This window comes from Mytilus edulis, chromosome 1 (genome assembly GCF_963676685.1).
Source record: "Mytilus edulis chromosome 1, xbMytEdul2.2, whole genome shotgun sequence".
NCBI classification, from domain to species: Eukaryota; Metazoa; Mollusca; class Bivalvia; order Mytilida; family Mytilidae; genus Mytilus; species Mytilus edulis.
The window spans coordinates 1,854,881-1,876,247 of NC_092344.1; the positions used below are offsets into that span (position 1 = coordinate 1,854,881).

General features: G+C 31.9%; 1 protein-coding gene across 2 annotated transcripts in view; it reads left to right on the plus strand.

Annotated features, from left to right (window-relative positions):
• The window catches only part of LOC139521360 (trissin receptor-like), an 87,749-nt gene extending 66,727 nt beyond the window's left edge, over nt 1-21,022 (plus strand). For both annotated transcript variants that reach the window (XM_071314846.1, XM_071314843.1), the window contains exons 2-3: nt 16,408-16,568; nt 19,012-21,022. In XM_071314846.1, coding sequence (XP_071170947.1) covers nt 16,408-16,568; nt 19,012-20,106 — 1,256 coding nt within the window. In that variant the 3' untranslated portion in view covers nt 20,107-21,022. The remainder of the gene's footprint in view (nt 1-16,407; nt 16,569-19,011) is intronic.
• The last annotated feature ends 345 nt before the right edge of the window (nt 21,023-21,367 follow it).

Here is a 21,367-nt window from a genome sequence, read left to right on the forward strand (position 1 = left end):
TGCTAGCTGATGTGTTTCACTGTGAAGTTTAGACTAAGAACTGGAATTAAAAAAAACTGTTTCTTTGCCTTTGTTTTTTGTCAAGTAAGATTGGTGATTTCTTGTCATGAATTTATACACCATTTATTTTCCGTTATCCGTCGTTTTTGAAGTTTTATCATGTAGACAATATGTAAATTTTGTTGCTGATGATAGTTTGGCAAGATAGTAATAAATATGCCAGCATTTTCCATCAAAATCCACGAGTGATGTGTTATTTTTGAACTTTTACAGATTTTTACTTAACATCGCGTTTTGAACATTCATAAATCAGATCAATTTAGGTTGTTTATAGGACAAGATATATACGCTTACTCAAATCATGTCATTACAACTGCAAATTCTGTCTACAAAAACATTACTTGATATAGAAAAACTAATTTACAGAATTTTATGGATGATGATTATTGTCAAGGGAATGAAGCAAACTGAGTGTTTCTGACCTTTTTTTATTTATGATAATTATGAAAATGATTTTTAAATAAGGTAAGATTATAAAAAGATAAGATACAATATAATCAATCATGAGCGCAAACTAACCAATTAGCCATATACATTTTTAATAATTCCCTAGTATAAGATAAATAAGCAGGTCATGAACTTGATATTGTAAATTGATAACAGATAGTTTATGCTGTTCGGTATTTTATTACTTGTATTAATACTGAAATAACAAGTTACGAATCTTTACTGTTGAAATTATTAGGAATTAAACTCTCCACAATAGAGCATAAGACAAGAAGATACAAACTATTATTTGTTTGTATTAGTATGCATTTTTATATTCACTTTAAGACAAATAATTTTTTCAAATGGTAATATAAGAATAAAAGAATGTGGTATATAAAGTATGATTTGTGTAAGATCATACAGGAACTTCTAAGGAAGAAAGATTAGAAGTTAGCAACATCCTTTAAAAGAGGGACGAAAGATACCAAAGGGACAGTCAAACTCATAAATCTAAAACAAACTGACAACGCCATGGCTAAAAATGAAAAAGACAAACAGAAAAACAATAGTACACATGACAACATAGAAAACTAAAGAATAAACAACACGAACCCCACCAAAAACTAGGGGTGATCTCAGGTGCTCCGGAAGGGTAAGCAGATCCTGCTCCACATGCGGCACCCGTCGTGTTGCTTATGTGATTACAAATCCGGTAAATAGTCTAATTCGGTAGGTCAAATTCATGAAAGGGAAGGGGATTGTAGTTACGACGTGAGGAACATATCCGATATCATTTGTGAAATGGTTATTCCATAACGGTCAACCAACTCGTGATGGCGTCCGTAAAATTTACGAAGGGATGATTTCAACTTCACCATTTGGAACTCTTGATTTAATAGCTTCCTTGTGAGCAGTAACCCTCTATCAAGAAAATCATGATAGGAAATGCAAGCACGGGAATATCGTATCAATTGAGAGATATATACCCCGTATGCAGGTGCTGCTGGAATGTTGAACTTTACTTTCCGCTATATAGATGATGTTCTCTCACTAAATATTTCAAGATTTGGTGACTATGTTGAACGCATATATCTCATCGAACTAGAGATAAAGTATACAACAGATACAGTTAAGTCGGCCTCATATCTTCTCTTTCATAGATGTGACCTACCGAATAAGACTATTTACCAGATTTGTTATAACATGAGCAACACGACGGGTGTCCCATGTGGAGCAGGATCTGCTTACCCTTCCGGAGCACCTGAGATCACCCCTAGTTTTTGGTGGGGTTCGTGTTGCTTATTCTTTAGTTTTCTACAAATCTATGTTGTGTCATGTGTACTATTGTTTGTCTGTTTGTCTTTTTAATTTTTAGCCATGGCGTTGTCAGTTTATTTTCGATTTATGAGTTTGACTATCCCTCTGTATCTTTCGTCCCTCTTTCAATCATTAATGAAAGTGAATTTTAGTAGCCAGTATTGCTCAATTTGTTCAAATTAAGCTCAGAAACATTTATGATGAATAATTCACTTACAAGTGAAAAATTCGACCTTATTGAATCCGAATGCATGTGAAGTTCAATTTTACTCCCTGGCTAAAGATTGATAACGCATGCATTATGCGTTTTCGGTTATTTAAAGGAAAACAATGTGAACTTTCAATGTGAAATAAAGGTATATCGTTTGATTGGCTGATTCGATACACAAAAAATCTTTCTTATATAGTCAAAAGCGATAATCAACATATATTTTGAATATGTAAAATGAAATTAAACAGACCTAGAAAAATTAGATTACACGCGTTTGCGTTCGCTTTCTTTTTATATCTATTTTTATAGACATTTGCAGGATATCATATAAAGCGCACTTTTTGGTTAAAAGGGCGAAGCTAATGGTGTACAAATTTAAGACTGCATCATGTCTGAGTGTCAAAATGTGTATAGTTGGTTGCTAAGGATAGTAAACAATAAAATAAACATGGATTGCAATCCTAGCAGATGATTTACCTTTAGAACTAAAACAAGAACATAAAAGACTAAAGATTTGTGATAAAATTTATCTTAAAAGGTGAATTTCTGTGCTTTTTAATGTGCCATAAGGTAGCACTCCACAGTTAGAAAATAAAATTAAAAATGAGCCACAAAATGTTTTATCATCTCCTATTCCTGGATTTCTAATACATTAACCTAACTGTTTGTGTTGTACATGTGCATATGTATGTAATCAGTATTTTCCATAGATTTGATTTTCAAAAGTTAAAAGGGTGAAAAATAATTCCTTTTATGTGTTTCCATGCCAACATTCTGCATTTATCTACCATAAAATCTTGCAAAAAGGGAGGGAAACATGTCACATATCCCCCCCCCCAAAAAAAAAATTTGGATCAAACTAGAATTTCAACGCTTTTGAGTGTTACCTTATTAGAAACTGTTGCAATTAATCATTCTATTGATCAAATAAAAAATAGGTGTCTTTCGCCTCATTTTTTTCGTAAAAAACAATCACAAAGTTCGTGCGATAAAAAGTTAGAAAAAAACATTACAATAATTGCTGGACCAATGTATGGTAGGGAAATGGAAATACGGACTGTCAAACAGAAAACAACCTATATTACATATATTACATAACCTTGATGTGCATATAAACCTAATACAAAGGCTATTTTAATACGCAGCTATCCAAAAAGGAATTTTATTGCACACTAGCTCTCATATTTGAAAAATCCACAGGGGCCAAAATGCGAAACTACACTCCTAACTGTGGAGTGCTACCTTAAGGTGAAATTTTTCCATTCCTGCCTCAATTTTTCGTATATTTTCTGTGTTCCACTAGCTGTTACGATTAAAATGGTACCATAGTTTTTGACCATCTTATGGTGTTTATATATCTCAACTTGTACGATTCGCTCGTGTATGTAACAACGTATTAGATTTTAGCGAGAGAAATTTATGTATTACTGAAAAATTATTACACCAGGGTTTTCGATATCACGAACTGGTCAAAACATTTACTAAATTTTATCACCGGTATAAGGAAATAATTCGTAAATATAACTCAACATGCAGACATATTATACGTTCAGGTATTTCACATCCAATCTTTTATGGTAATATTCTTTATAAAGCACAAAAATGTCAGTATTCACCTCAAAAGCTTCCAAAACCCGTAAACGTACTAATTAAGAAGGGATATAGTTACGATACTGTTGTCAGGTCATTAAAGATTGCATATTTTGGCTTTAATATTGATTCACTTATAGGGTCTTTGCATCAGAACTAAACATATTTATTTTTTAAAAAACATTTATTGGCATGACACAGATTATGTTCTTCTCATATAGTCTATGACAGTATGATACTAAACCCCTAATGGGAGGGATTGTGCCTGATATTCATATGATGAAGACATAATCTTTCAATCAGTTTAATTGAACTTGAGCTGCCATGTCAGTTAACTGCTAGTAGTCTGTTGTTACGTGTATTTATGTATTATTGTCATTTTATTTATTTTCTTCCGTTACATCTTTTGACATCGGACTCGGACTTATCTTGAACTGAATTTTAATGTGTGTATTGCTATGCGTTTACTTTTCTACATTGGCTAGGGGTATAGGGGGAGGGTTGAGATCTCATCAATATGTTTAACCCCGCCGCAATTTTGCGCCTGTCCCAAGTTAGGAGCCTTTGGCCTTTGTAAGTCTTGTATGATTTTTAATTTTAATTTATTGTGTATAATTCGGAGTTTAGTATGACGTCCATTATCACTGTACTAATATACATATCTTTAGGGGCCAGCTGAAGGACACTTACGGGTGCGGGAATTCTCGCTAAATTGAAGACCAATTGGTGGCCTTCGGCTGTTGTCTGCTCTATGGTCGGGTTGTTGTCGCTTAGACACATTCCCCATTTTCTTTCTCAATTATATTTGAAATTGGTTCAGTAATAAAGATTTTATGAAGGTTAGCAGTTGATGTTGAAACGCGACAAAAAGCGATTAAAAAATAAATGCTGGATCATAGTGAAAAACTTTAAGTCTGCCTCATTTTTGGGGTAAATTTCTAAAACGAGATTTATTTTCTTGTTTGAGCAGGTACGTCTTTGTACCCTTAGCTCCTATGGATAATTACTTCATATCACTCTTTTGTGCTAAGAAAGGTTATTATCAGTCAGTAAGATTGAAGAAAAATTTCGTTAAATAGCGACAATTATGTTTATATCGCTAATATCGGAGGTCAGCACGACAGTTAATTCGATGGCGTCAATTACTTAAATACACACGAAACGAAGCTACACATTATCGACCTATAAATTGTTAATTTTAGACTTTTTTATAATTTGAAAAAATAATGTACATGGCTATAAATTGAATAAGATAATTTGAGTAATGAACATGATAACGCCAGCTAGTGCTCCTTTAAATGTAGTCAAATATCAATTTTGAGATTATAATTAATTAACAAGAATAGATAGAGTGTGTATTTTAGGAAAGTGCGCTTAAGTTTTGAGACGATTCCGTTGCAACTTCCCGAGATGTGTTCTATAATCCTGGAAGTGACATAGATGAAGGAAACCTACACAAAATCAAAAACATTGAATCACAATAAGCACGACATATTCGAAATATGTAAAATTAATTAATGTCTGCACCTGTCTATTTAATAAAGATATATACAAAAAAAACCAATCCTGTCTAGGTCATATAAAATACTAAATCTAATGTTCACTTTTGGCGAGGCTGAATTACCTACATTTTTGTAGAACTAGGCATTGTATTGTCTGTTGAGAAGATGTAAGCTTGAGCCAAGGGTTAACATGCTTAATTCAAATTGTCATTACAGTACATAATTTTAGGTGTAGTTTGGTATTCTTACACTTTATAAGTATAGCTTCGAACTTCGTTTGTTATTTTTAACAGATATGAATAGACATGATAACCAATACGTTATGCTGTTTTATTATTACTTTATGTCTTTACATTTTTTTTATATAACTCAATCTGTATTTATTATTACTTAATGATCTTTCAATATTACACGATATGGTTTCGTAGTGACTTGATATAGTTTTGCCATAACGAAATATGATTTTGTCATTATTTGATATGGTTTCACCATTATTCAATGTGGTTGTGTCATTAATCAATGTGATTTTAACAATACTTGATCATTACGTAATGTCAAAACCATATTATGTAAAGACAAAATATCATCCATTAATAATTTAATTTTGAATGTAACGCGTCTTAGATTGGCTGACAGTGTTTTGTTCATCAGTTCATAAACATAATTTTGTCACGTGATCGGGACATCATCAATATTTTTCGTGATCTACACTGGCTTAAAATGGAATTTAGAATTAAATTATAAGAAATGACTGTAATATATTTTTTCTGTTTATTCAGAATTACATAACAAATGTGGTCATACTTTAAATAAAGCCGCTACGCGTGTTATTCAGTGTGCACCACATGTTTGATGTTATTTCTTCCTTGACAAAGAAAATATCACAGTCATTCCTTAAAAAACTAAATAAGACCTTGTATTATGTCTGTCATAATTACTAAAATTTTGAGTTAGAAGCCATACTATTCACTGCCTTACTTGTGTACATTTCCCCCTTGTATTATAAGCGTACTTAAATACGCTAAATTCATAAAACAACTAGCCGCATTAATAAAACAGAATAATCTCAAAGCTAAACTCAGTATATTAATGCTTACAATTGTTCATGTGAACACTTAATTGTCTGCAAAAATCTTTTCCCAACAATTACAATGTTGTTTTAAGGTCCAACTATTTAACTTCAAAACGGGAAGATTTTTTTAGTCAAATTTAGGATTAGTATATTTCTAGGAAAAACAAACCATACCCTCATTTTTGAAGTTAATTGGTTATTCCCTTAGTTCAGATGATAAACTTTAAATACAGTTTATAATCTACAGACAATTTGACGCTATTAAAAAAAATAGTTCGAATTTTCAATGAAATCACGTCTCAGACAAATGGCTCAAATAGGTTATCTTTGAATCTGGTATTGATTGAAATTAACCTAGCAGAATAGACACAGGACATTGAAATAGGAATACTTTTGTTACCAAAATGTGTAAACTGATGCGGTCAGAAAAACTGTACACCAAATTGAGAGAAGCAATTTTACAAGTAAAACATGTTTGGAATATATTTGTATTCAGTTCGAATAATATATTTAATAATGTTTCTTTCGGGAGAAATACCGGTTGAATTTAAAACAGTTTAGATTGATTAAAAAATATGTCGATAAGATATAGTAAACCGAAAGACGCTTACAGAATCTTACAGGTCATCTACAATATATAGGCAGGAGTATATACAATATGGCAATGTCTAGGACGTGAGCAGAACATATATTCGACATAAAAGCTTCCTATAAATACTTGCAAAACAAAAGGCTGGTAAATGATCACGTATGTCACGTATAGAAATAAAAAAAAAGTAGAAACAAAACTGATTGTGTGTATCCTTAAATGTTTTCAAGTACAGTGTAGTAAGTACAAAATAAATGCTATGTACATTTTGTATATTTTCATATTTTCATGACTGCGTACCTGTCTTTGATTCTAACTGGAGTCAACGTAGTTTGGTAGAAATAACAACATGAATCATGTGATATTAAGACATATACCATGCATATCATGGCAGCATTTTGGTAAATAAAAAGTGTCGATCCAAAGCAGAACAGTATGTTCAAGTCGTAAATTTAAAAACATGTTTATTGGCTGTAATCGTTCATTTAAAATCAAGCAGGTTTTTTTTTTCAGATAACCTCTGTTCTTCAATTATATCTACTATTAAACATCCAAAGAATCTTACATCACATATTAAATAAAACAAATATATTATATAAACCTAAGCTTAAGATAAATTGTAAAATAGTCCTCTATTTCTGATAATTACCTTCATCAATCACAATGGAGAGAATATATTTCAGAATAATCAGATACATGAATAGTAACCTATATAAGTTTAGGCAGGTTTCCAGGCTTTCCTGACATCTGATAGATTTAGGGAAAAATCTCTCGTTATTATTATGTCTGTGTGTCATTGGGGTTGTCTGCTTTATTTTCATACAAGACATAAAAACGATACATCTTACGTCATTTATCTTAATTGCTCTGATAAATCCGTCGGTATTCCTACCCATGTGAATGATTTACAACTGTATTGTTAATATTCCGCTGTTTAACATAAGCCAGTATTTTGTATTCAGTCCAAACATTTTTATTCGTGTTTTGCCATTGCAAAAATTGCTCGATAACTCCTATTTTTCTTTTCACAATCATATTGGTTAATTAGCCATTGTCATAGATGAATTATAAAACAAACACAAATAGCCAATCGTAAATTGGCAAACAAAGTTAGAGAGAACTGCCAACTTTTCAATGACTTATATTGCATAAACAAGGATAATATAGAGCTTTCATTTTAGCTCTGTTCTGAGAATACTATCAATTCACGACAGTCTTTAAAAGAAATTGAAACAGAACAACCACTTTCCGTAATGCCAACACTCATTACTACGTGGACTCAAAATAGCAAATCTTTAGTTTTAATGTTCAAATTTTTAAGGCAAAATTAACAAATTGGTACCGTTCATTTTATTACTACCACTGGGTCGATGCCTCTGCTGGTGGACTATTAGTCCCCGAGGGTATCACCACCCCAGTAGCCAGTACTTCGGTACTGGCATGAAAATACGGATTTTTTTGTGTTATTAAAATTTACTATTACAAAATGATAGAAATTATTATAAATTAAGGAATGTATCTCCCTCATGCAAAGCTCTGATTCCTGTCACGAATTTGGCTATACTTTTTGGACCTTTTGGATTATAGCTCTTCATCTTTTATATAAGCTTTAGATTTCAAATAATTTGGCCACGAGCATCACTGAAGAGACATGTATTGTCGAAATGCGCATCTGGTGCAAGACAATTGGTACCGTTAATGTTATTACTACCACTGGGTCGATGCCTCTGCTGGTGGACTATTAGTCCCCGAGGGTATCACCACCCCAGTAGGCAGTACTTCGGTACTGGCATGAAAATACGGATTTTTTGTGTTATTAAAATTTACTGTTACAAAAAGAGCATCACTGAAGAGACATGTATTGTCGAAATGCGCATCTGGTGCAAGAAAATTGATACCGTTAATTTTATTAACAGAAAGGCGTATAGTAATAGAATTGTCTAATTTATTTTTGTCACTGATTACGACATTTGTTGGGTTTTAACTGAAAAAAGTTTGTTTAATATTGAATTTACAGAATGTAATTTGTGTCTGTATATCTAAGTAGGTATTAACTAAATACCCTTAAAGCAACGTGTAGAAAAACGAGACGAGTTTAATAAAATTAATCTCTTACGGAATAAGTACACCCACTCTAACTCTGGAAGTCAAATTTGGCTTAATACTAATGTGAACATCGTAAATTGTCCTTGAACGGCATCTGGAAATATATAACAATTTACCAAGACTGCCATTAAATCTATTTCAAAAATAAGTGTCATATATATTGTATGTACACGGTGGTTGTGAATAACGAACCAAATTTACCTTTTATACAAACATGTTTTTAAAACCTAATCTCAATTACAACTTTTATCTCATTGTCATTTGGCAGTTAGCCATATCCTTTAATATTACTTTCTGCTAGATACCTCAATATATTGTGACTATGTTGGACGCACCTATCACATGTAACTTTAGATAAAAGAGGCCACAGATTTATTGTTTTATTGACCGTTTTGATAATAAACCGCCTTTATTTGATGATAATTTGCCAGTATTTACGTACCTCTTTATTTACTCTTGTGTGTTTTACATATACCATTTTTCAATGTTTAAGGTCTATTGAAGACATAATTATGTACGACAAGGTGCATATTACTACTGCTACATGAGTCTGAACTAAATAGCCAATCATTATACTTTTGTAAAGTTAAATAGCTTTTAAAAATTTATACTTCACAGACTTGTCAAACCTTTATTATTCATGGATTACCTCAGGATAATGCTTATCCATATATTACAATTACTTTATTCCTAACGAATCATAGCACCAAATACATTAAATTATCATCTCGTAAGTTGACTATGTATCTATTCGAACATTGTATCCGACATCACTAGTAAGTCTTGTGTGGACGAAACGCAATCCTGGTGTATTAGATTTTAAATCTGGTGCCTTTTGTTAGCTATTATTCGACTGTGTTTTTGTCCAATATGATCTCCTATGTATTTGTATTGTAGTCCTGTTATGTTGTGTTGTCATTTTGATGTAATATTTAACATTGTCATTAAAGCGGGAGGTTTGACATGCCACAAAACCAGGTTCAACCCACCATTTTTTCTTTACAAATGTCCTGTACCAAGTCAGGAATATGGCCATTGTTTAATTATAGTTCGTTTCTGTGTGTGTTACATTTTAGCGTTGTGTTTCTGTTGTGTCGTTTATTTCCTCTTATATCGGAGTGTGAATTCACATTACTATAAGACGTGGGACGGTACTTTTCTATCCCAAATTCATGTATTTAGTTTTGATGTTATATCTGTTATTCTCATCAGATTTTTTCTAATGCCTAGTTCGTGTCTGTGTGTGTTACATTTTATTGTTGTGTCTTTGTTCTCCTCTTATATTTAATGCGCTCCTCAGTTTTAGTTTGTAACCCGGATTTATTTTTCTACGGATTTATGAACAGCAGTATACTACTGTTGCCTTTATTTAGCATAGTCTGCACTTTCCTACAGGGGAAACTTCTTTAATATATCTATTCAATACTACTTTTCTTGCTTAATCGTATATGATCTAATTTCTGCCAGTATTTAAGGAGTTATTCACATTCAAAATAAACAGATGTAGTACAGTCATGTGTAACTGTCCACCATATTACAAATCACATTGGGTGCGCTGCCTTCGACTTTGAACACCCAATACTGTTAAGTTACACATATAAGGCCCCGGCATGACGACATATAAACAAAATCAAAGAAGAAACCCAGTTATGTATCTTTTTAAATTTCAAAAATATCTAGTCTACACCAAATCAAAATGGCTACCTCAAAATAAGAGATTTCAATATGACAAGATGATATCATGGGATATATGATAATATTTCAATGCTTTTCTTTGGTACTGAACAAGCATGAATATTTGTCAATGAGCTTGAAGCAACCAACAATCAAACAATGATATACTAGAATACCGAAACATGTTCACCAGATAATGGTACGCATGTCATTGATAAATAGACCAGCCAATAAAAAGCATCTTGAAAGTTATCACCCCCATACCATACACAGCGGATTAGTGTTTTAGTTATCCCACTTTTACTGCTGTTAAGTCCATTTTATTGACCGTTTTATATTTATTCAATGATTGCTAATTCTACTTGAATTCTTAATTTGGTAGTGCAGTGCGTACTATTGATCCAATGTCAAAGGGATCGTTGATATATTATGTATCACGATACGGTAAAACAGATTGAACTAGTTCCTTTTGAACGTTTATCGGACAAATAAAAACGCATGGTACTTCATGTATACATCACTTTACAATTATATTGGAAACGCTATATTAACCATCGATTCCAGTGCGTGCATGATATATTTGTATAAATTAGAATATTTTATTGGTTTCAAATCCCAAGATTCAAAATTTCAAAGTTTTATTATCCTAAGACGCAACAGTGTACAACGCATAAGATTGCCATCAAATGAAGAAAAAGACAATGAAAAAGATACACATAATCGCTGAAGAACTAAAATAGAATAAAATGAAAACCATACTGAAACATATTACATTGATTTATTTGTACGATCTGGTTTTATTCTGAGAAGTTGGTACCAACAACTTATTCTGATGTTAAGTAGTTGTCGTTTGTTGATGTGGTTCATAAATGTTTCTCGTTTCCCGTTTTTTTATTTATAGATTAGACTGTTGGTTTCCCTGTTTGAAAGGTTTTACACAAATCATATCTTGGGTCCTTTATAGCTTGCTGTTCAGTGAGAGACAATGCTCCGTGTTGAAGACCGTACCTTGACCTACATGTATAACGGATTACTTTTACAAATTTTGAATTGAGAGTTGTCTCATTGGCACTCACACCACATCTCCTTATATCTATATTCAGTGAGTACGGTATGTTCTGGTAAATGGTCTTCAAAGATGAAAGTGATTCCTCAATTGATAAAATCGATGCAAATAAAATCTAAATTTGCATATAATGCATCCCAAGAACCATACTTTTGCGCTGAACAGTGATGTACAACTAATGAACACGTTAACATTAAACTAGGTTGTATTATGAAAGAATAAGAAGCATGTTTTACATTTTCGCAGCCCTGATGGTTCAATAAATCACAAAAACTAATACTTAACCTTGATAACCCTCTATACTAAAGTGGATATATACGCAATCCCAAAATGATCAGTCTGGAAGGTTAAAATCAAACACGGGGGCATACATACATATATAATGATATAGATTAGGGAAACAGAGATAAATAAAAGTCTTTAAACTAGCACACGGTGCGTTGTGTTTGTCGGTTAGTCTAAATTTAGTAATACACCTTAAGTAATTAAAACTTTTAACTTTATCTTATAAATTAAATTATTGTAATCTGATTTTTCACGTATCTTATTTTGAAGAGGCTTTTGGGTTCCTAGGATTCGATTGAAATGAAAATAGAGATGCGATTAATAACTTCAATGCTTCTATAGCCAATTTCTCAGAAAAAGCAAAAAAAATGCAATATTTGGATGAAACGATAGAAAGCCAGTGAAAATCTTTTCCCATCTTAATATAAAATGTGACTGTTTTTTCTAACTTTTTATGACATACGTTTTAAAATGCCTTGAAGATATGGTTCTGTAATTTTGTATTTGAAATAAAGAGAAAACGATCAGTAAATGAAAAGTGTGACTTATTCTACGCAATTTTCTTCTAAGTTTAATAACCCTTTGAACAGTGAATGGAACTCCTATGGGATTTTTATAGCAAACAATAGATAAAATTGTTAATTAGCCCAATTGCTAATTTGAATAATGTCACAAGAATTTAAATATAATTGATCACTTCTGACGTAGACTTCTTTTGTTTTCACAGTTTTCATTAACTAACCAAATCCCTTGGTGGTTTATAATCTATATGACATGTTTACCTTTGTCTTTGTGTTTGGTGTATTGAGAACTCAGTATGTGTTTCATGTTTCAGTAAGGCCACAGATTAATGAACGATATGAACAGAGAATGTCGTGAATATATATATCACTAGATAAATCGCAATAAGTCAAAATCCAGAAACGCATCTAGTCAACGTTTAAAGAAGACGAAATAAAAAAAAAATAACACTTAGTTTTTGAGATCGGTGAACCGGGATTTCTGCAGCTTGAAAATAATATTTTTTGCAGTGTCAACGCTTTCTATCTAAATTTCCCATTATGCAGTCAATAAGATATTTTAGATCTAAACACATCGCAGCTTAATGTTTTATAGTACACAATTAAAGAAATTGCCATGTTATCATTAAGAAAAATAGTTGTATTGTTCATATATAGTTCAGATTATCGGTACTTTATTTTAGAGCTACTAGTATGTGCATTAGTCAGTAATGTTAATATAACAAATGAAGATATGATATGATTGCCAATGAGACAACTATTCACCAGAGAGCAATACGCATTCAACTATCTCAATAATACAACGTAGTAATATAACATACTTTTAAAATAATAGTTTGATGTTTCACGTGTTATTGGTACATTTTATATGAAGCACATGGTTTTACAATTTTCAAGAATGTGAATGTTTTCTTTATATATAGTAAATGAGAAAATAAGTCAACTTCTTTAAACTTTTGGTGTTTGAATTTGCAATTTATCAATTGATTATCACCTACCCCACAATGTATTTTGTTTGCTCACATATATTTTTATGCCTTATTCATGGGCATTATGTTTTCTGGTATGTGCGTCCGTTCATCCGTCTGTCCGTTTGTTCGTTCGTTTGATCGTCCGTTCTTCCGGTCGTTAGTCCGTCTGTCCTGCTTAAGGTTAAACTATTTTGGTCTAGATAGTTTTTGTTGAATTTGAAGTCAAGTCAACTTGAAACTTGGTACACATGTTTCCTATGGTATGATCTTTTTAATTTTAATGCCAAATTTGAGATTTTACCCCATTTTCACGGTAACACTGAACATAGACAATTAAAGTGCGGATGGAGCATTGTGTACTATGGACACATTCTTGTTGTTAGTAAATACTGGTTAATCACATTTTGAAATGAACATAAAAGTACACAAGCTCGCAACCAATCAAAATCTTGGATACTTATATCAGATGCAATTATTACGTGTTATTTTATAAAAAAAAACATCATCTAGAATTTTCCCCATCAGAATCATTTGACGAACAGCGTTCCGTTTTATACTTTCTTTCCAGAAAAATAACCCGCACATAGTGGTAATGATAATCAAGCATAAAACTAATCTCAATGCTAAGTGCAAACTATTTTAGTTTTGATTAAAAAAAAGTCTAATTAATGTGTTTGACATGTAAGATAATGGTATTACATAACTTTACTAATGACAAAAAATTGGGCTTCTCTCTCATTTCTATTTTAAAGAAGAAAAAAACAACACGTCATTTGTTATAAACGTCGAACCTGAAATTAACTTCACTCATTCAGGTCAAACAATGCTAATTTGAAGATTAATCTTAATAAAGAAATACCCAGAAAGTACACAAGACGCATTCTTCATTGATTCATATTCTGTAAATGTTAAATGACAATCAGTATTTGACACTTTTGAAATTAATAAACCTATAAATAAATGTATAATCTATAAGTTTCACCGGTTGTTACAGATAAAAATATTTGGACTTTAATAAGCTATTTTCACTTGTAAAATTACAATTTTTTTTAGGAACAAGCAATAGTAAAACAAACCTCTCTTTATAAAAAACCAGCATGATTAAAATTAACTTTTCTTATAACACATAAACAGGACTAGTGACCAAATAACATTTTCATTTTTATCAAAGGTTGAGGCATATCGTCTTTATCGTTATCATTCATATAACCGAACATTGTACCTTAATATATAATTTATATATAGATATAGGAAGATGTGGTATGAGTGCCAAGGTACGGATTCAACAAGGAGCATATGCTCACAACGAACAGCAAGCTATAAAAAGTAAAATCACAAAAATACTGAACTTAGAGGGAAATCAATTCGGAAAGTCCATAATCAATTAAAGGGCCCCAAAAATAACAAGTGTAAAACCATTCAAATAGGAAAACCAACATAAAATCAATATAAAAACGAGAAACGAGAAACACGTATGAACTACATAAAGAGTGTACAACTACTGAACATCAGATTCCTGACTTAGGACAGGTGTAACATTTGCAGCGGGATTAAACGTTTTAATGGTACTAAACCCTCTCTCTTTTCTGAACCAATGGTATAACATCACAACATAGAAAGACACATATATATTTACCTATATCACAGGCACTTGTCTCAAGATTTGTTTTCTTAGACAAGTGCCTGTAACCAGTATGTGGTATTATTACTATCACCAGAATCCCAATGACGAGGATGTAAGCAATTATGCGACACTATTAGACATTTTATAATTTTGATACATGTTTTATATTGTTAACAATCAAATATGAGATTTTGATTCAAATCGGTGAACAATGAAAAATAATCCATAGAGTAATCAAACAGAAAACCACGAACCTATGGTATTCAATAATGTACATCAATGAAATTTCACCCTTATAGCTAATAACCATGAGTCAATAATTAACAAAATATCAGAAAACTAATTAAAATGTACATTTAATAAAAAGAACTAGCATAGAGAAACATCTCAAGAAAAATTAAAAAATACAGCAATGAAGGAACCCCAAAGCAGACTCTCATTAACATCCTTCAATTCACCGCAATTAGTGAGAAACTAGAACGGATAAATCCTCAATTCGCACTTGAACTGAACGGGATGTATATAGGTACTGGTTAAGCTTTGACATATAGAAATATAAGTACAGATTGTTCCAATGACACGTTTTTCAATAGATTACCGAAGGCTACTTTTATCGTTTTATGTGTCTAATCAGATGGCCCATAAGAGATAAATACAGGCAATAAAACTGGTCAATAATTAGTTTTATTTGTACGTTCAAAAGGGCATCCAACAGCTGTAAATGATACTAATTGAAAACGCAACACCTAGAACAATTTGTCTGGGTTTTAATTCAAGTACATTAGTGGTATTTATTTCTACATCTCCAATATATATCCTTTGTGACCTACTTATAAGAAATCTGACATATAACAATGAATTCAAGGAAATACTTGAAAGGGAGAGCAAACACACACTGATTGAAATTATAAAGTCAATTTAGGCCTTGTACATATCATGCGTCATTATATTACAAGAGTCCCAGTTCAAAGAATAAATGCATTACAACAAACTGACATCAACTTAATAGATATAGGAAGATGTGGTGTGAGTGCCAATGTTATTTATTCTAAATAGACCAAGGACGTGAGACTGCGGACATGTTTTATTTTTCTCACAACCACCCTGACACACACACTTAAAAGAGAACTTTTTTAAAATCAATAATACAATTCAAAAATTAATTATGAATTAATTTATTTTCCCTGCAAAGGTAAATAAGTGTACTGCTGTCTATATGATTTGACTATGTTATTATATGTTTCAGTGGTTTGTGTTTTTCTGTAGAAAATGAATCTTTCACAGGGATTTTTCTGACGTTTGATATGTGTATTAAGTTAACAAAGAAGTTATCTCAGCTTTATACTAAAATGTGTATGTTGAAATTAAATTATTTTTCTTTGAATTTCAGGTAATATTATGGTATTGTTTGCGATAGTTAAAAGTGCTAGGTTAAGAAGCTTGACCAACTTTTTCCTAGCCAACCTAGCCGTAGCGGATTTCTGGATTGGTGTGTTTTGTGTATTGCCTAACTTGTCGACATTCTTTTCTCAAAAATGGATTTTAGGCAGGGTAAGTTCATACAACTAGATTTTAGGCAAGGTAAGTTCATACAACTAGATTTTAGGCAGGGTAAGTTCATACAACTAGATTTTAGGCAGGGTAGGTACATACAACTAGATTCATTCTTCTGTTTTGATGATTTTAGGCAGGGTAAGTTCATACAACTAGATTTTAGGCAAGGTAAGTTCATACAACTAGATTTTAGGCAGGGTAAGTTCATACAACTAAATTTTATGCAAGGTAAGTTCATACAACTAGATTTTAGGCAGGGTAGGTTCATACAACTAGATTCATTGTTCTGTTTTGACGATTTTAGGCAGGGTAAGTTCATACAACTAGATTTTAGGCAGGGTAGGTTCATACAACTAGATTCATTGTTCTGTTTTGACTATTTTAGGCAGGGTAAGTTCATACAACTAGATTCATTGTTCTGTTTTGATGATTTTAGACAGGGTAAGTTCATACAACTAGTTTCATTGTTCTGTTTTGATCTTCGTTAATGTTTGGAGTAACATAAGTGGTCAGATATAATGTAAATATTCTGCTCCCATTCAACATTCCCATATAGTAAAGTTGCAATCGAAATCATCGCCTTTCACATAGGTTGAATATTTCTTTAGAACCTAACAATATCATTTATAAAAACTCAAACATTCATTATTGCAAATGAACAGATTTACATGTAATGTATACAAATTTGGGGAATGCACAGAATACGTTTGCATGTATCCTATTGCAAATATATTGTGAAAATAAAAAAAGATAGTCTAATATGTATTTTTTTCAAATTCCCAATCTAGTATGTGTCAACAATTTCGTGCCAAATCAAGTTCTTACTTCATGTTTAACGAGATCAATATATAGTCAACACACTTGAACTATTCAACAAGAAGACATGATTTATTAAGTGGCTGGTACAGTGATGATACTATCAGCTTCTTTTCATTAATCGCAAGAGGATAATGTATAAAAAAAACAATAATCCATGGGTTGACACCAAGAAAAGAGCGTCCGGCACACGCCATGTTTAAAGTGTCATTTCATTGATGTATACAATGTATTTCATCTATCAAAGTTATATACATTAAGTTCATATGATTGGCAATGAGACAACTATCAACAAGACTCCAAGTGAAGCAGATTTGAGCATGTGAGGTCACCGTATGACCTTCAACTAATATATATGAAGAAAACGTTTATATTATAGTCAGCTAAAAAGGTCCAATACGGCAATACGTGAAACAACTCAAACTCGAATCGTCAGATCACACGAAGCACGTGACAAAAAAAAACTAAAATAAAGACAAAAGATACAACGTACTGAACTTGTAGTACTTGCAGCTACTGAAAGCTATTATCAACTATAATTGATAAATCATGTTCTACAAGACTAAAGTATTATGCAACGTATAGTAAACATGCATTTTCATTTGTCCTATCTTTTCTTGCTTATTTTTGACGATTACAATGATGAAGATCAAAAGGAAACTTAGTATAACTCAGAAGTAAAGTTTAACATGTGTGATATCTTACCGATTATGCTGCAGTCATCAAATTGAATATTAATGTTTAGCACTATGAAACCATCTGTTCATTAAAGATAAAATAACACTTATGTTAAAGACAATTTTGAATAGGACTCTCATAATAGAAAAATCTATCAATGATAAGTGATTTTTATTTCCTTTCAAAGACACACGAACAGCTTAACTAATTCTTTGTTTCCGATCTCTGAACTAAAATGTCCTTTTTATCGCCAGTTTTACGACTTCTTGATTTTATATTATTTAAATGAATATAAGTTACGTTATTTTTCGCTGAGTACATTCAATCGTAAATCATGTTGTGAAGCATATCTAGACAATTCACAAATGTTAAAGCGTTATTAATAAATATGGATTAATATATTGGGTCGTAATATTTTTTACTAAAGATACAACGACATTTCATTTATTCTTAATTCCATCCAAGGTGTGTGCACCTCCATGCTTACGCAGACGCGTTTTTCATTAAAAGGTTTTGATACAACATATTAGTCTTATATTGTGACTTAAACGATGTCTTTATGAAAACCTAGCACCAATACCTTATACGCCAATGACCGAAACGCCATGTATAATGGTTTATTAATACAATAATGGTTTATTAATACAGTAATGTAATAGTTAATAGAAACAACAATTTAATTATAGTCTGTATATAGAGTGAATAACAGAATATAAGAATTTATAAATATTAATGCTGTCCTTTTCATACATAATGTAGTTACTCGTTAAAGACAATTCGCAGACAGATATCTTGAGCTGTAAGTCCTCTAAGTCTCCAAGTGACAATATGCATTCAAAAAAAATATTATTGTCCCTTGTGAAGGCTAACAAAATGTAAATATTATTTTTAATTTCCATTTATTTCCATGTTTAATATGACATAAAATGTTTCTTTCCATTTGTAGGCGATGTGTAAGATATATTATTTTGTCTGGAATATGTCGTACACGGCGTCAATTGTCATTTTGACAGCCATTGCTACGGAAAGATATATCGCCATCAGATTCCCGCTGAGAGCTAGAAGATGTATTACTCAAAAACGTCTGTTTTTAGTGCAAGCAATAATATGGATGATAGCAGCAGTATATGGAACGCCGTATTTATTCATATTTGATTTATATGAAATGCCCGGAATGGATGGTGAAATAACATACTATTGTTTCCCAGATTATTCACGTATTAATATGAAAGCTCTTGTAACGGCCAATTTTATCATTTGGTATGTCATACCATTGGGATTAATGTCCTATATGTATTGTAGAATTGGTATTTCACTCTGGAAGGTCAGTAAAAAACCACGCACTCCAAAACCTCCGAAACCTGTAGAAATACCAGCTGAAGATTCGTATTATACAACATCATCATCTGAAGGTCAAGGTCGGAAACGTTCTCTTAGAATGCATAAAATGTCTTCTGTATGTAATCACAAGGAACAAAGAGACAAATGTCTATACTGTAAACCCTCAAACCAACGTAATTCACTAAAGGAAAGCACAAAGCGCTGTTCTTGTGAAAAAGTGGAATCGGAAAGGAGTTCAGCATCTTCGTCAAACATGGTCGACATAAACACTAACCATTCAAGGTTTAATTGTAACAATGTCGCATTTGTAGAGTATAAAACAAGAGAGACTAAGAATGTTCCCAAACTACGTGTTTATTTTAACACTGAACAAACGCGAATGAACAGCATAAGAGCAGTAAGAAGTAGAAGGCGTGTAATAAGACTACTAGTTGCCGTTGTCATCTCATTTACTGTTTGTGTACTCCCTCATCATATAAGAATTCTCCTGTTATTTTGGAAAGTGCCTATGTATGACCTTGAACGGGTTTTATCTCCAGTGTCATTCCTAATATTATATTTAAATAGCGCATTAAATCCAATTTTATACGCACTATTCTCAGCAAACTTTAGGAAAAGTTTTAAAGAATCATTTCCATGTCGTCGAAGGAGGCGACCGTTGCCATTCTTCATACCGGATACAAGAAGTGGGAGCTTTTAGTCTTTTACGTTTGCGTTTATGTAAATGACTGACAAACATGTTACAGCGCCTCAACTTCGATGAGATCTCAGTGATAAAAAGGGAATGAACCAGAGGTGTTTGTAAACATGAACAGACTTGTAGATATGTTACGACATTGTTACCATACATTGGTACGATAGTGTAACTCTTTATCACATAAATTTATGAAAATTGCATCTAACTTTCAACATATTTGTATATAGACGTTAAACGTTTGCTGTTTACGATATGGAATGGTTACAACAATACGATGCGAACTGCGTATGTGTCATTGCGATCAGTGTGGAGTTAAAATACGAGGCTCTTTATAATATATAATTCAGTGATATTCAGAATTTCACAAACAACATCCGGCAAAATAGTCATTTAATGGGTTTTACAACTATTTCAGGTATTCATTTTTTTTAAATGAAATTATTTTGCTGCAAATTGATATAAATTTCTCGGTTTCACTCGCTCCAAAATTTAAGAAACAAGCAAAAATATGTTACCTTTTTAAAACTTTTTGAATTATCGCTCCATTTGGATAAAATCAACATTTTCTTAAAATGTTATCGTTTGCCCCACAACTCTCAAACTTTTAAAAAGCCAGATTTAAAGATGAATGCTGTAGTACAGTCACATAATGATCATTTTTTGTGACGTGAAAATAAAACACGTGTTTACTTTTTTCAAAACTTAAATAGTATTTTTTACTATATGATAATAACTATAACGATTTCATGGTAACACTGATGTTTTGTTTGAGGAAATGTTTATCCCTTATCATGGCTCATTACTAAGGTTATTCCTCAGCTCAAAGATTTTGCTCAACAACGATGTATTCATTATGTAAATATTGTTATAAATGGCTATTGTGATGTAATAAATTGTAATAAATGACTTTATTTGTCCATTAATGTTTTCTACTATTCATCAATAAGCATTAATCCCCTTTCCAGCAATTGTGACGTATCAACTTAGGCTTATCACTGGGTATGTACTAACAGAAGTAACATGAAGGGTGTCACATGTAGAGCATGATCTGCTCACCCTACCGGATTATCTTCGATTACTTCCAGTTTCAAGTGGAGTTCGTATTGCTCAGTCTGATGTTTTGTGTGTTATGTTGTGTTATGAAAACGATCATCAAAAGGTGTTGCACATTTTTATTCATATAAATTATTTGCAAGCTTTAGCTCTGTGAATATATTATCTAACGTATTGTTTTAATCAGTATAATCATGATGAAAAAAATATT